We start from the raw sequence: 16,111 nt of genomic DNA, 5'->3' as shown, positions 1-16,111 counted from the left end.
TATAAGTTTTTGTGTTATCTGTGGTTTCAGGCATACCATTGGGGATCTTAGAACACGTCTTCCACAAATAAGGAGAAACTATTGTATAACAGACTTACTCCATTTATCTAGATTTTCTTCATTTCATTCAATGTATATCTATTAAATCCCTACTATATGTCAGATACCATGGAAAACCACAAATGAAAAAGAATGAATCACGATTCACAGTCCTCAAGCATCTTAAGATTCCAATGAAAAGCAGTACAGACATGACACAAATAATTGTAATATGGTGTGGTTACATTAATGATAGGCAATAGAGTGGTAAGTACATGGACCCTAGATCCAAACCACCTGGGTTTGAATCCCGGCTGTAACATTTATCAGCTTTATTACCTAAAGTAAATTTAAAAACCTCTCTGTGCCCAGGGTTGCTCTCTATATGAACATGTAATGCATTTAGTACCTGGTATCAACACTAAACTCATCATTATTTTTATAATTATCATTATTAAATATTATATTACGAAAAATGTTTCACTTGGTTGGGCACTTAACCTGAACCAGAGGTTAAAAAGAAGATAAAATATTCCCTCTATTATCAGCAACAAGCCAACTAACTTCCTAAAACAGCAGTCACTAAAGCAATCTATATCACCTTAAGGGCATTTAAATAGTGTTTTAAAACCAAACATAACTAAGACAAAATTTAAAACTATTCTATACTCATATACTTTATATTTGTATATAGTCATATGGAAACCTACACAGGTTCTTTATCAGACAGCCCCTCAATAATTATTCAAAGCCAACAAATGTAAAAGTGAAAGAATGCAAACAGATTGCAAACTTCATGTTCTTTATCTCTGATTTGCACTAAAACGAAATAAAGGGGCTGGTAATTATCACTTGCTCCCTCTATCGCTAAGATTTCTTTATTTGACTCCAGTTTGAACTAACAATACTTAAGGGTTGTTTATTTGAGAACAGATCTTTCTTGCTTAGAAACCAGAATATATTTCACAAATAAGTGTAGAAATCCAAACAAGGGCCAGGCACAGTGGCTTACATCTGTAATCCCAGCACTTTGGGAGGCTGAGGTATGAGGATTGCTTGAGTTTTGGAGTTTGAGACCAGCTTGGGGAACATGGTGAAACCCCATCTCTACAAAAATCAAAAAATTAGCCAGGCGTGGTGGTACATGCCTGCCATCCCAGCTCTTCAGGAGGCTGCGGTGGGAGAGTCACTTGAGCCTAGGAGGCTGCAGTAAGCCATGCTGTGCCACTACATTCCAGCCTGGATGATAGAGTCTCCAAAAAGAAAAGAAAGAAAGAAATCCAAACAAACAAGATCAGAAATTAGAAACTTAAGATTTTTGTCTTAGCCAGGCGTGGTGGCTCATACCTGTAATCCTAGCACTTTGGGAGGCCGAGGCGGGCGGATCACCTAGTCTGGTGTTCAAGACCAGCCTGACAAACATGGAGAAACCCCATCTCTACTAAAAATTCAAAATCAGCCAGGCACGGTGGCACATACTTGTAATCCCAGCTGCTCAGGAGGCTGAGGTAGGAGAATCGTTTGAACCCAGGAGGCGGAGGTTGCAGTAAGCCAAGATCGTGCCACTGCACTCCAACCTGGGAAACAAGAGCAAAACTCTGTCTCAAAAAAAAAAAAAAAAAAGACGTTTGTCTTAATGTTAACATTATATAAATTATTTCTGTTTGAAAAATATTCCATTTGTCACTATTGTCTCTGCAATTAGTTATAGTTTCTTGTAAGCAAAGAAACCTATTTCAGACTTGTATTCACACTTATCAAACTATCACTTTAACAGGAGTATTTATGGTTGAGTGAAGTGGTTCAAGCCTGTAATCCCAGCACTTTGGGAGGCCAAGGTGGCCAGATCACCTGATGTCAGGAGTTTGAGACCAGCCTGGCCAATATGGTAAAACTCTGTCTCTACTAAAGATATAAAAGTTAGCTAGGTTTGGTGGCACACACCTGTAATCTCAGCTACTTGGGAGGCTGAGGCACGAGAATTGCTTCAACCTGGGTAGTGGAGGTTGCAGTGAGCCAAGATTGCACCACTGCACTCCAGCCTGGATGATAGAGTAAAACTCTGTGTCAAATAATAATAATAATAATAATAATGAAAATAAATTAAAAAACGAAAAAAAGGAAAAAAAGATAATGATAATGAGTATTTAAATAAAAACTCCTTGAATGACACAAATTACCACTCCTTAGGCAAAAAGAACCTTGATATTTAGAGGGGTGAAGAGTTCAAATAAATAATAAACTTAATTTATTATTATATATAAGGTAAAGGAATTTATTATATATAAGACAAAAGAATTACTATTCAGACAGTGATCTGAGGGGCAGAATTTGTGAGACAGAAAGGGTCTTTTTTCACACAATATTTACTTGAAGTTTCACAATAATCAAAGCTTCTAGCCCAATTATTCATGTATATACATCAACAAGATTTAAATCAACCAAAATGTTAAATGTTTATAAAGCAGCCACAATATAATGTAGATTTTGGAACCAGTACTTAAAGGGAAGAGTGGATCGTCAAGAGTACAGTTCCACTGAGAAATAGAAAAGTCTGTAAAAATGTCTTGTCTTATAACGAGAAACTGATGCTGACTTCTGTAATAAAACTAAATAGTCTTTTGATGTGTAGTTGGCACAATTCCAAAAATCTAAACTACTAGAAAATTTGCTTATATCTGGTATAGCTGTTACTAAATCTAAACAGAAGGGATGAGAAACAAACCTTTAATTTCTACTTGAATGATCACTTTCATTTTTTTGCAAAGAGAAAAGGGTACATAATTAATATTCAAACGGAGTTAATCTAAAGCCTACTATGGATTATTTTAAAACAAGTTCTTAAAAACAAACAAAAAAGCAAGTTCTACTATTTCTAGAAAAAGTCCCAAGATTATTCAGTGACTAGATGGTCTCAAAATGTTAATTAGGAATTTGGCCAAGCGCGGTGGCTCATGCCTGTAATCCCAGCACTTTGGGAGGCCAAGGTGGGCGGATCACCTGAGGTCAGGAGTTTGAGATCAGCCTGGCCAACATGGTGAAACCCCATCTCTACTAAAAATACAAAAATTAGCTGAGCATGGTGGCACATGCCTGTAATCCCAGCTACTTGGGAGGCTGAGGCAGGAGAACTGCTTGAACTGGGACCTAGAAGGTGGAGGCTGCAGTGAGTCAAGATCATGCCATTGCATTCCAGCCTGGGCTACAGAGTGAGACTCCCTTTCAAAAAAAAAACAAAAAAGAGAGACACATGCCCATAGGTCTTTCAGGATGACTGCACATATCACAAAAAATGGCCTTTTTCATCAACTAAAAACTTACACAAAGAAGCAACAATATCATGCCTTAAAAATAATTTTCTGTGCCAGGCACTGTGGCTCACACCTGCACACTTGTAATCCCAGCACTTTGGGAGGCCGAGCGGGTGGATCACAGGTCAGGAGTTCCAAAATAGCCTGGCCAATATGATGAAACCCCATCTCTACTAAAAATACAAAAACTAGCCAGGCATGGTGGCACATGCCTGTAATCCCAGCTACTCAGAACACTGAGGCAGGAGAATCACTTGAACCCAGGAGGTGGAGGCTGCAGTGAGCTGAGACCATGCCATTGCACTCCAGCCTGGGCAACAGAGTGAGACTCCATCTCAAAAAATAATAATTTTCTGATTTTACTTTTAAAGTGCCAAGATTTAGTGGCTACAGATACCTAAATCACTCTTGCAGAGGCAATTGTAAGTATTAACAGGCACTAGATGAGATTAGCTGGGTTTAAAAATGATCTCTCTCCTATTGACTCATTTATTAGTGCCCTGGAAAGAGATAGCAGTCAAATTCATAACACCCAGTTTCTAAAGAAATATGTTATAACCTCACATAAGGTAAAAATAATGAAATGCTACCATATCCAAGGGCAAAATTAAGGGTGTGTGTGTGTGTGTGTGTGTGTGTGTGTGTGTGTGTGTGTGTGTAAGGCCAAATCTATCCCTGTTCCCAATCCAAACTTCTTTTTTATCTTTTTTTTTGAGAGGAGTCTTGCTCTGTCATCCAGGCTGGAGTGCAGTGGTACAATCTCAGCTCACTACAACCTCCGCCTCCCAGGTTCAAGCAATTCTCCCGCCTCAGCCTCCTGAGTAGCTGGAAATACAGGCACCTGCCATCAAGCCCAGCTAATTTTTGTGTTTTTAGTAGAGATGGGGTTTCACCATGTTGGCCAGGCTGGTCTTGAACTCCTGACCTCAGGTGGTCCACCCACCTCGGCCTCCCAAAATGCTGGGATTACAGGCGTGAGCCACCATGCACAGCCACCCCTGATCCAAACTTTAACAAACTCATATAACTTCCCATTCTCTTATACTCTAAAATTAAATGGGTTTACACATGACTCCAGATTTTTCCTGCTGCTGTGCGAGAAAAGTATTGAGAAATGCACTTTAGCTAGTTCTGAAGGAAAAAAAAAAATTTTTTTGTTTTTTTAAATTTTTATCATTTGAAGCAAATTGAAAAAAAAATTTTTTTTTTTTTTTTTGAGAAGGAGTCTCGCTCTGTCACCCAAGTTAAGAGTGCAGTGGCGCAATTTCAGCTCACTGCAGCCTCCGCCTCCCAGGTTCAAACAGTTCTCTCTGCCTCAGCCGCCTGGGATTACAGGCGCCTGCCATCATGCCCAGCTAATTTTTGTATTTTTAGTAGTGATGGGGTTCACTATCTTGGCCAGGCTGGTCTTGAACTCCTGACCTTGTGATCCACCCGCCTCGGACTCCCAAAGTGCTGGGATTACAGGCATGAGCCACTACATTCAGCCTGGAAAATATCTCATACATCTAAAAAATTTAATGGTTTATCTGAATCTCTCTCCAAATCTTATTTTCCATTAAGTTTTCATTTCTCTCCCAACTCTCTTAGTAAGAACACCAACTGGGCTTCCATGAGATACAGATCATTATGAGCTTAGCACCATTCAGTTATGCATATTCAGAACTTTTCAGTCATCTGAATTCTTTTCTGACATTTTTAGTAAAGGAAGATAAAAAACAAACTTGAGCTGAAACCATGCCAGCTGGAAGGTGCACATTTATTTTACTAATCTACCTATCTATATACCACTTTAAAACCATACATTAAATTTAAACATTCTCTACTTGCAACAAAGAAAGCCTTGTTGCTTTGATATACTTGGCTAAAGTACTTCTATTTTTCTCCACAGTTAAAGAAATTAAATAATCACTCTTTCATTTACCAGACAATTTTTTAAAAGCTGACAATCACTCAAGTCCATTTAAAGAATCTGTTCTTGCAGCAGTCTAATCTAATTTACAATCAACTGAACTTAAGTACATCTTGGGAATAGTATGTTCAACTGCTACTACTTTGACTTTCTATGGACAAGATAGTTTAAGAAAAATTCATAAATGTTATGAGGCCTTAAAATGAAACTTGTTTATTTTCAGTATAATGTAAAGGAGAAAGGAAATCAAAATATAAAAGGTAAGTTAAAAGATCAAATTTGTAAATTTTATATCAAAGAAGCCTCCAAGTAACCAATAAACCATTTTGACAAAGAATGTCAAGGTGAAATCAAAAGTAAAAACGTGACCAGGTGTGGTGGCTCATGCCTGTAATCCCAGCAAGTTGGGAGGCTGAAAAGGTCAGATCCCTTGAGCCCAGGAGTTTAAGACCAGCCTGGGCAACACAGTAAGACCCCATATCTACAAAAAATACAAATACAAATATTAGCCAGGCACGATGGTGCATGCCTGTAGTGTCAGCTGCCTGCAAGGCTAAGGTGGGAGGATGGCTTGAGACCAGGAGACAAAGGTTGTCATAGTTGAGATCAGGCCACTGTACCCTAGCCTGGGTGACAGAGCGAGACTGTCTCAAAAAAAAAAAAAAAAAAAAGTAAAAAGCAATTCAGCTCCAATACTGATATACTTGTATGAGTTTATGCCAAACTTGGTATCTTTTTTAAAAGCAGCTTATAGCCGGGCACGGTGGCTCACGCCTGTAATCCCAGCACATTGGGAGGCTGAGGTGGGCGGATCACCTGAGGTCAGGAGTTTGAGACCAGCCTGACCAATATGGTGAAACCCCATCTTAAAAAAAAAAAAAAAAGCAGCTTATATGGGAATAAGATTTCCAGTCAAAATGGATGACTTTCATACTAAAATTATAAGGTCCAAAATAGTTCTCATTTTACAGACACTAACAGAGATCCACATTCTATACCATGTTTCTTTTTAACATATTCTTCCCCTATAACTAACTCTATTTTCTTGCTTCTAATCTTCATATTGTCTCATAAAGCAAATGTTTTTCTCCCAATTATGAGTATAACTTATCTCAAATTTAAACTCTAATACAAGAAAAAAAATCTTTAAGAAAAACCCTTGATGAGTCTTTCATGTTCAAAGTACTTAATTTTTTAAAATAACTCATCAGCTTTATTATGCATATTATACTCATTTTACACTTATGAAAATGTGATTTGCCTAGTATCATAAGTTAATTTTAGAAGTAGAATTTAAATTGTAACATTTGGCTGGGTGTGGTAGCTCACGCCTGTAATCCCAGCACTTTGGGAGGTAGGCAGATCACCTGAGGTCAGGAGTTCAAGACCAGCCTGGCCAACATGGCAAAACCCTGTCTCTACTAAAAATAACAAAAATCATCTGGGCATGGTGGCAGGTGCCTATAATCCCAGCTGCTTGGGAGGCTGAGGCAGGGAGAATTGCTTAAGCCCAGAAGGTGGAGATGGCAATTAGCTGAGATCATGCCACTGCACTCCAGCCTGGGTGACAGAGCAAGACTCTGTCTCAAAATAAATAAATAAATTTAAAAATAAAATAAATTGTGATATTTACTTTATTTCATAATACAGTTATGTTATACTATTCAATATTTCCCATAAACATTTGCCCTTTTTTATTTTTCTTTTTTTGAGTCAGGGTCTTGCTCTGTTGCACAGGCTGGAGTGGAGTGGCAAGATCATGGCTCACTACAGCCTCAACCACCTGGACTCAATCAATCCTCCCACCTCAGCCTCCCAAGTAGCTGAGACTGCAAGCACACACCACTATGCCTAGCTAATTTTTTGGTTTGTTTGTTTGTTTGTTTTTTGTTTCGCCATGTTGCCCAGGCTGGTCTCAAACTCCTGGGCTCAGGGATCTGCCTGCCTTGGCCTCCGAAAGTGCTGGGATTACAGGCGTGAGCCACCTCACCCAGCTGAATTTACCCATTTCTAAAGTAATAAACAGTGAAGTCTTAACCTGATAATGTCTCTCTCTCACACACATAACACCCACACACCCCACATACACACATGCAGACAGCAAATTAAAATGGAAAACAGCTCTTACCTTCATCTCCTTCTGGTGCATATGAAGCTGTAATAATGTCAATATCAGCACAATTCATCACAATCTGATTAGTCGCCTGCCTCACCTAAGGGGAAAAGAAAACCAACAATGTCATAAATAGTTTAGATTAATAATATATACAATTTGGCCAGGTGTGTTGGCACACACCTGTAATCCCAGCATTTTGGGAGGCTAAGCTAAGAGACCTGCTTGAGCCCAGGAGTTTGAGACCAGCCTGTGCAACATGGCAAAACCCCATCTCTACAAAAAATACAAAATTAGCCAGGTGTTGTGGTGTGTGCCTACAGTTCCAGCTACTCAGAAGGTTGAAGTGGAAAGACTGCTTGAGCCCAGGGGGTTATAAGCTGTGATTGCGCTATTGCACTCCATCCTGGGGAACTGAGCAAGATTCTGTTTCTCTCAAATAATAATGATAACGATAGTAATAACAGACTTGGACTAATATCACAGTCAATTTTTTAAAATCCAAAGTTCACTAAAACCTAGACTAAGAATCTATGCATCAATGGTACAAATATATGAAGTTTTTTGGTGTTTTTTTTTTTTGAGACAGAGTCTTGCTCTGTCACTAGGCTGGAATGCAGTGGCGCAACCTCGGCTCACTGCAACCTCCACCTCCTGGGTTCAAGTGATTCTTCTGCCTCAGCCTCCTGAGTAGCTGGGACCATAGGCGCATGCCACCATGCCCAGCTAATTTTTGTATTTTTAGTAGAGACAGGGTTTCGCCGTGTTGGCCAGGATGGTCTTGATCTCTTGACCTCATGATCCACGCGCCTTGGCCTCCCAAAGTGCTGGGATTACAGGCGTGAGCCACCGAGCCTGGCAAAGTTTTAATAGTCCAAAGCAACTCATATTTTCCAAATTATATTAAAAACAATAATGAATGTTTAAGTATTTCATATCACTTAACATCTAACCAATGAGCCAAATAAAAAAACTTTTTCTACTTAAACCTTGATTTTAAACTATTAAAGGGCTGGGCACAGTGGTTCATGCCTGTAATCCCAACACTTTGGGAGGCTGAGGCAGGCGGATTGCTTGAGGTCAAAAATTCAAGACCAGCTTGGACAACATAGTGAGACAAAAAAAATTTAAAACTTAGGTGGGTGTGATGGTACATACTAACAGTCCTAACTACTGGAGAGGCTGAAGGAAGAGGATCCCTTAAGCCCAGGAGTTCAATCAAGGTTACAGTGAGCTATGATTATACCACTGACCTCCGGCCTAAACAACAGAGTGAGACTCTCACAAAAAAAATAAATAAAGGCTGGGTGCAGTGGCTCAAACCTGTAACCCCAGCACCTTGGGAGGCTGAGGTAGGTGGATCACTTGAGGTCAGGAGTTCAAGATCAGCCTGGTCAACATGGTGAAACCCCATCTCTACTAAAAATTAAAAAAAAAAAAAAATTAGTCAGCATGGTGGTGCATGCCTATAGTCTCAGCTACTCAGGATGCTGAGGTAGGAGAATTGCTTGAACCCACGAAGTAAGGTTGCAGTGGGCCAAGATCACACCACTGCACTGCAGCCTGGGCAACAGAGTGAAACTCCATCTCAAAAAAAAAAAAAAAAAGAATACAAAAGTTAGCCAGGCATGGTGGCATAGGCCTGTAATTCCAGCTACTCAGGGGTGAGGCATGACAATTGCTTGAACCCAGGAGGCAGAGATTGCAGTGAGCTGAAATCACACCACTGCACTCCAGCCTGGATGACAGAGTGAGATTCTGTCTCAAAAAATAAATAAATATAAAACTACTTTTAATTTCATAAAAATCTTTTTTTTTTTTTTAGAGATAGAGATGAGGTTTCACCATGTTAGCCAGGCTGGTTTCGAACTCCTGACCTCAGGTGATCCACTCACCTCGGCCTCCCAAAGTGCTGGGATTATAGGCATGAGTCACCATGCCTGGCCATAAAAATCTTAATTAGGAAACATTTCTTACAACATATTGCAATAATTATATATTTTAACCTGCACATCAAACTCACTATGAGGCCTTCTGTGAGGATAGAGGAAAAAGGCTGATACTATAAGCTACGTCAAAAATTCATAAAATACTCTTAGGGCCAAGCATGGTGGCTCACACCTGTAATCCTAGCACTTTTGGAGGCTGAGGCGGGCAGATCACTTAAGGACAGGAGTTCAAGACCATCCTGGCTAACATAGTGAGACCCTATCTCTACCCAAAATACAAAAATTAGCCAAGCATGGTGGTACACGCCTGTACTCCCAGCTACTTGGGAGGCTGAGGCACAAGAATCACTTGAATCTGGGAGGCAGAGAATGCAGATAGTGCCACTGCATTCCAGCCCGGGTGACAGAGGATGACCGTCTCAAAAATGAAACAAAACAAAACTTCATAAAACTCTTTAATTTTTTTTACCTAGATTTAAATGTAAATCTAAACTTGAATCTAAATATTTTTTAATATAAAAATCTTTTAATTTTCTTTTCCCAAAGAGACATTTCAGATGTAATAGATGCTAATGACCCACCACCCAAATTAAATCAACTTTTTTTTTTTTTTTTTTTTTTTTAAGATGGGGTTTCTCCATGATGGACAGGCTGGTCTTGAACTCCTGACCTCAGGTGATCTACCCACCTCGGCCTCCCAAAGTGCTAGGATTACAGGCGTGAGCCACCATGCCCAGCTTAAATCAACTTTTAAGACTTTGTCTTAATTGCCTCATATCAAAAATAATACATAATAAAAGCCATTTCACTTCTTCCTCATTCCCCAGAGATAATCACTATCCTGAAGCTGATGTATATCTTTCCCATGTATTAGTACTTTTGCTACATATCTAAGAATTTACAATGTTTTTAAATTTTACATAAATTACGAAACGTGTATAACCTTTTGCAAGTTGCTTTCTTCATTTAGCATTATGTTTTTGAGATAGGCTAATGCTAATGCAGATCTAATTCATTAATTTTAGCTCCTATAACAGTCATATTTATTCCATTCTATGAATTAACTAGAGTTATTTATCCATTCCCTTCATGAAAGTAAGGTTGCTTCTGCTCTGTTTAAATAACTTTTTGTTGTTCATTTGCTTAAATAAAATAGAACTACAATAAACATCTTCACTGGGTATGGTGGCTCAAGCCTGTAGTCCCGACTACTCAGGAGGATCACCCAAGCCCAGAAATTTGAAGCTACAGTGAGCTATGATCATGCCACTGCACTCTAGGCTGGGTGACAGATCAAGACCTTGGCTCTAAATTTTAAAAATACATAAACAAACAAACAAATGAGCAGCTTAGTCCATGTTTTTCTGTGCACACATGAGAGAATTTTTCCAGGGAAAGAAACCTAATAGTGGACTTTCCGGATTGTTGGACATATATCTTCAACTTTACCAAGAACTGCCAAATTATCCTCTAGAGTGGTTTCGATTGACATTCCCATCAACAAACAATAAAGAAATCCCACTTTCAGCATTTTCTGAAAATTTTTTAAATTTTTGACAATCTAATGGGTATTAAATGATAGTCTTGGCCAGCCATGGTGGGTCATGCCTGTAATCCCAGCACTTTGGGAGGGTGAGGCGAGTGGATCACTTGAGTTCAGGAGTTCAACACCAGCCTGACCAACATGGTGAAACCCTATCTCTACTAGAAAAAAAAAAAAAAAATTACAAAATTAGCCAGGCACGGAGGCATGGAGGCACATGCCTGTAATATCCCAGCTACTTGGGAGGCTGAGGCAGAAGAATCACTTGAACCCCGGCAGTGGAGGTTGCAGTGAGCCAAGATCATGCCATTGCACTCCAACCTGGGTGACAAGAGCAAAACTGTCTCAAAATTAAAAAAAAAAATTCTTTTTAAAAAGATACTCCATTGGTCTAGTTAGAATTTCCCTGATTACTAATAACATTGGTTACTATGCATCTTCTCTCACATACATATATATATATATATATATATAATATATAATATATAAACATATATATATATATGTATGTTATATATATATATATGCCGCCATTAAGCTTTTCCACTGTGAATTGCTTGTTTAAAACTCTTGCGCGTTTTTCAGTTTGGTCATAACCTTGCTTATATGCACTTATTTTGTTGTTTTAAAAACTCCAAATTTGGCCGGGCGCGGTGGCTCAAGCCTGTAATCCTAGCACTTTGGGAGGCCGAGGCGGGTGGATCACGAGGTCAAGAGATCGAGACCATCCTGGTCAACATGGTGAAACCCCGTCTCTACTAAAAATACAAAAATTAGCTGGGCACAGTGGCGCGTGCCTGTAATCCCAGCTACTCAGGAGGCTGAGGCAGGAGAATTGCCTGAACCCAGGAGGCGGAGGCTGCAGTGAGCCGAGATCGCGCCATTGCACTCCGGCCTGGGTAACAAGAGCGAAACTCCGTCTGAAAAAAAAAAAAAACAAAAAAAACTCCAAATTCATTTCCAGACATTTGAATGTTCTAAATCTAAAATAACAGAAATACAGATGCTCTAAATCACAAACAAATGCCTTCCCAGGCAGGTAAGTGCAGCAAGCCATGTCAAAACTATGCACAACCCCCTAAAAGGAGGAGATGGTAGCCATTTCTTGGAGTCAACAAGTTATTGCTGCATTGACTGACAGGTTTAGTGCTGACAGATCTTCCCATTTTTTTTTTTAAAAAAGCTACAATTTCAGATTTCATGTGCAATCTCTCAATTTTTTATTAATAGGGACTAATTCAAGTTTTCAGAAACACTGTATAGAACAAAAAAAATCTATGTGCAGGTCAACAATCCTTTTAAATAACTGGTCATACTACAAAACTAGGTAAGAACATCAGAGTAATATGGTATCTGCATGAAAAACCTATATATGAGTAACCATTTTATTAATAACAAATACACATTTAAATATGATTAGAGGCCGGGCGCGATGGCTCACACCTGTAATCCCAGCAATTTGGGAGGCCAAGGAGGGTAGATCACAAAATCAAGAGATCAAAACCATCCTGGCCAAGATGGTGAAACCCTGTCTCTAGAAATGAAAAAAAAAAAAAAAAAAAAAAAGATTAGCTGCAAACTAAGTTACCTGACCTAAATTAGAGATAGTATGTTACAAGGTCTATAATGAGCTATTAAAAATCTCTAACATACAAAGTAAAACTAGTTTGGCTCACTTACAAAAAATTCTTCTCACAAATCTTCATGTTTCAAAACAAAAATGTCAGTTAATGAATGGCTTATCTTTTAAGGGGCAATATTCCTTTACACTGTTTATTTCACCAAAACATACCTAAACAGCACTAAAACCTTTGTGTCCAACTGACCACTAATAGCACCACGGTTGAACAAAAAAAACAAAGATTTATCTGCCTATTCAGAAGTTGACTTAAAAATTCAGAAATACAACGCAGTGGCTCACACTTGTAATCCCAGCACTTTGGAAGGCCAAGGCGGGTGGATCACAAGGTCAGGAGTTTGAGAACAGCTTGGCCAACAAGGTGAAACCCTGTCTCTACTAAAAATACAAAAATTAGCTGGGCACGGTGGCGGGCGCCTATAATCTCAGCTACTCAGGAGGCTTAGGCAGGAGAATCACTTGAACCCGGGAGGCAGAGGTTGCAGTGAGCCAAGGCCACTGCACTCCAGCCTGGGCAACAGAGCCAGACTCTGTCTCAAAAAAAAAAAATTCAGAAACATGGCCAGTGGCGGTGGCTCACACCTGTAATCCCAACACTTTGGGAGGCCAAAGTGGGTGGATCACCTGAGGTCAGGAGTTCAATACCAGCCTGGTCAACATGGTGAAACCCCATCTCTACTAAAAATACAAAAAGCTGGGCATGGTGGTGGGCACCTGTAATCTAAGCTACTCAGCAGACTGAGGCAGGAGAATGACTTGAACCCAGGAGGCACAGGTTGCGGTGAGTGGAAATCACGCCATTGTACTCCAGCCTGGGCAACAAGAGCAAGACTCTGTCTTAAAAGAAAAAAAAAATTCAGAAACACAAAGAAACGAAGCATTTACTGGAGTATACTCCAACAGGTAAAATGAATAAAAACCTTTCTGAGTTTGAAGTTTATGCCAGTAAAATAAAAACTGTGGTTTAGTTACTGGTCTTAATCCTCATCTAGGCAACCACAATTTCATCTGTCAACATCTACAATGAATTTCAGAGTAGCCGAGCAGTTAATCCACCAATGTCAAGATACCTGTACAACATTATACATGCCAAATCACACAGCACACTACTACTGCAACCATTTGAGAGAAAGTATTTTTGCATATTGGAAAAGGCACCATGCACAACATCCAATTACAAGTAACTTCCAACTCCTCCTGTGTTTAAGGGAAACTCACCTGTTTATACTAATGAATTAAGCTGTTTCTTGAATTGCTACTAATTTTTTTTTCAGGATACTACCATCTCTGGAAGGGTGGAAGGGAGGAACCAAAGGAACAAAGGTACTTATCTTATAAATAGAACTCCTGGCTGGGCGCGGCGGCTCACGCCTGTAATCCCAGCACTTTGGGAAGCCAAGGTGGGTGGATCGCCTGAGATCAGGAGTTCAAGACCAGTCTGGCCATCATGATGAAACCCCATCTTAAAATAAAATAAAATAAAATAAAAAATAAAAAATAAAATAGAACTCCAAGGCCAGGCGTGGTGGCTCACGCCTGTAATCCTAGCACTTTGGGAGGCCGAGGTGGGTGGATCACCTGAGGCCAGGAGTTCAAAACCAGCCTGGCCATCATGGTGAAACTCAATCTTAAAAAAAAAAAAAAAAAAAAAAATAGAACTCCAAGCCAGGTGCAGTGGCTCACACCTGTAATCCCAGCACTTTGGGAGGCTGAGGCGGGTGGATCATGAGGTCAGGAAATTGAGACCATCCTGGCCAACATGGTAAAACCCTGTCTCTACTAAAAATACAAAACTTAGCTGGGCGTGGTGGTGTATGCCATGCTACTTGGGAGGCTGAGGCAGGAGAATCGTTTGAACTAGGGAGTCGGAGGTTGCAGTGAGCCAAGATCACGCCACTACACTCCAGCCTGGCTACAGAGGGAGACTCCATCTCAAAAAAATAATAATAATAGAACTCCAGGCCGGGTGCAGTGGCTACCACCTATTATCCCAGCACTCTGAGAGGCTGAGGCAGGTGGATCACGAGGTCAGGAGTTCAAGACCAGTCTGGCCAACATGGTGAAACCCCATCTCTACTAAAAAAAAAAAATACAGAAAAATTACCAGGGCATAGTGGTGCACAGTTGTAGTCCCAGCTACCCAGGAGGCTGAGGCAGAGGAATGACCTGAACCCGGGAGGCGGAGGTTGAGTGAGCTTAGATGATGCCACTGCACTCTAGCCTCGTGTCTCAAAACAATAAAAAATTAAAAAAATTATAATAAATAAAATAGAACATTCAAATTTTAAAAATTGTTCAGTATATTCTGTCTCATATTAGAGATGTACTGATTTAAAAAGCTGACCAACAAGCCAGGCATGGTGGCTCACGCCTGTAATCCCAGCACTTTGAGAGGCCAAGGTGGGCCGATCACAAGGTCAGGAGACCGAGACCATCCTGGCTAACATGGTGAAACCCCATCTCTACTAAAAATACAAAAACATTAGCCGGGCATGGCGGCGGGCACCTGTAGCCCCAGCTACTCAGGAGGCTGAGGCAGGAGAATCATTTGGACCCAGGAGGTAGAGGTTGCAGTGAGCCGAGATTGCACCACTGCACTCCAACCTGAGCGACAGAGTGAGACTTCATGTCAAAAAAAAAAAAAAAGTTGACCAACAATGGGACAAACTATGAAAGCGTATGTTTTAGCACTTAGTGCCTCATATATAATCATCACTTAATAGATGTTAAGACATACACATACACACATAGATTAAATTAAATCTCGTATCATCTAACAGCATTCACCTAAGTTTATAAAGCTTCTGATCAGAATGATATGAAGTTTAAAAACTATGTATTATATTATATGGCACTTTGGATATCAGCATATGTGTACTACCCCAAGAAGGTAATTTAAAATACCTGCTTGGACATAAGTGTATGTGCTGACTACAACACAGTATAACACTATTCTTTTTGATGCTGCTCTTCCCAACAGTAGTGCTGACCTGATGATATAGTACCTGATTCCCCATTATTGACTCCTTCATGTTAGTAAAATTAGCTGTGTGTTCCACTATCAAAAAAACAGGTAATAATTCAAAGAAATTTCAGCCTTAAAATCTTCAATTTCCAGGTTTAAAACAGAAGTGAAACAAGATTGGCATATAAAAGTGTACTGATAACAAGCTCATTTTCAATTTTTCTACTAGATATTACTAAAGAATAGAATGTTAGTGTATTCTTGCTTTGTTTCAAACCCAGAGTTAAGTCTTCTTGGCCTCCTAGATAGACTCAACTCCAACTGAACCAAATACTAAGTAAGGGCTGTACCAAAGAGGCAGCTTGACCCCTGGTAACAACTTTACAATGTAAGTTTCCTATGAGCTAGGGAGGCAGATATCTGAGATGACTTTTTCCTGAATGAGTCTTTACTACAGTCACTCAGGAACATCAGAAACATATCTTTTTTTTTTTTTTTTTGAGGCAGAGTTTTTGCTTTTGTCACCCAGGCTGGAGTGGCACGATATCAGCTCACCGCAACCTATGCCTCCCAGGTTCAAGTGATTCTATCTTAACCTCCCGAGTAGCTAGGATTAGAGGCATGCACCATCATACCTGGC

General features: G+C 39.8%; 1 protein-coding gene across 2 annotated transcripts in view; it reads right to left on the bottom strand.

Annotated features, from left to right (window-relative positions):
* The window catches only part of NPEPPS (aminopeptidase puromycin sensitive), a 101,551-nt gene that overhangs the window by 75,525 nt on the left and 9,915 nt on the right, over positions 1-16,111 (bottom strand). Inside the window, exons 1-2 of one of the 2 annotated variants that reach the window (XM_064367479.1) lie at positions 13,725-13,742; positions 7,391-7,475 (exon numbers count right to left, since the gene is read on the bottom strand). In XM_064367479.1, the coding sequence (XP_064223549.1) occupies positions 7,391-7,448 (58 nt within the window). In that variant the 5' untranslated portion in view covers positions 7,449-7,475; positions 13,725-13,742. Of the gene's footprint in view, positions 1-7,390; positions 7,476-13,724; positions 13,743-16,111 lie in introns of those variants that run through there. The other variant, XM_012451894.2, reaches the window with a different exon arrangement.

The sequence above is a fragment of the Aotus nancymaae genome, unplaced genomic scaffold, assembly GCF_030222135.1.
Source record: "Aotus nancymaae isolate 86718 unplaced genomic scaffold, 86718_ANA_hifiasm-v0.15.2.pri h1tg000072l, whole genome shotgun sequence".
NCBI classification, from domain to species: Eukaryota; Metazoa; Chordata; class Mammalia; order Primates; family Aotidae; genus Aotus; species Aotus nancymaae.
The sequence above is the reverse complement of the archived record's forward strand: the minus strand, read 5'-3'. Positions and strand labels throughout refer to the sequence as shown.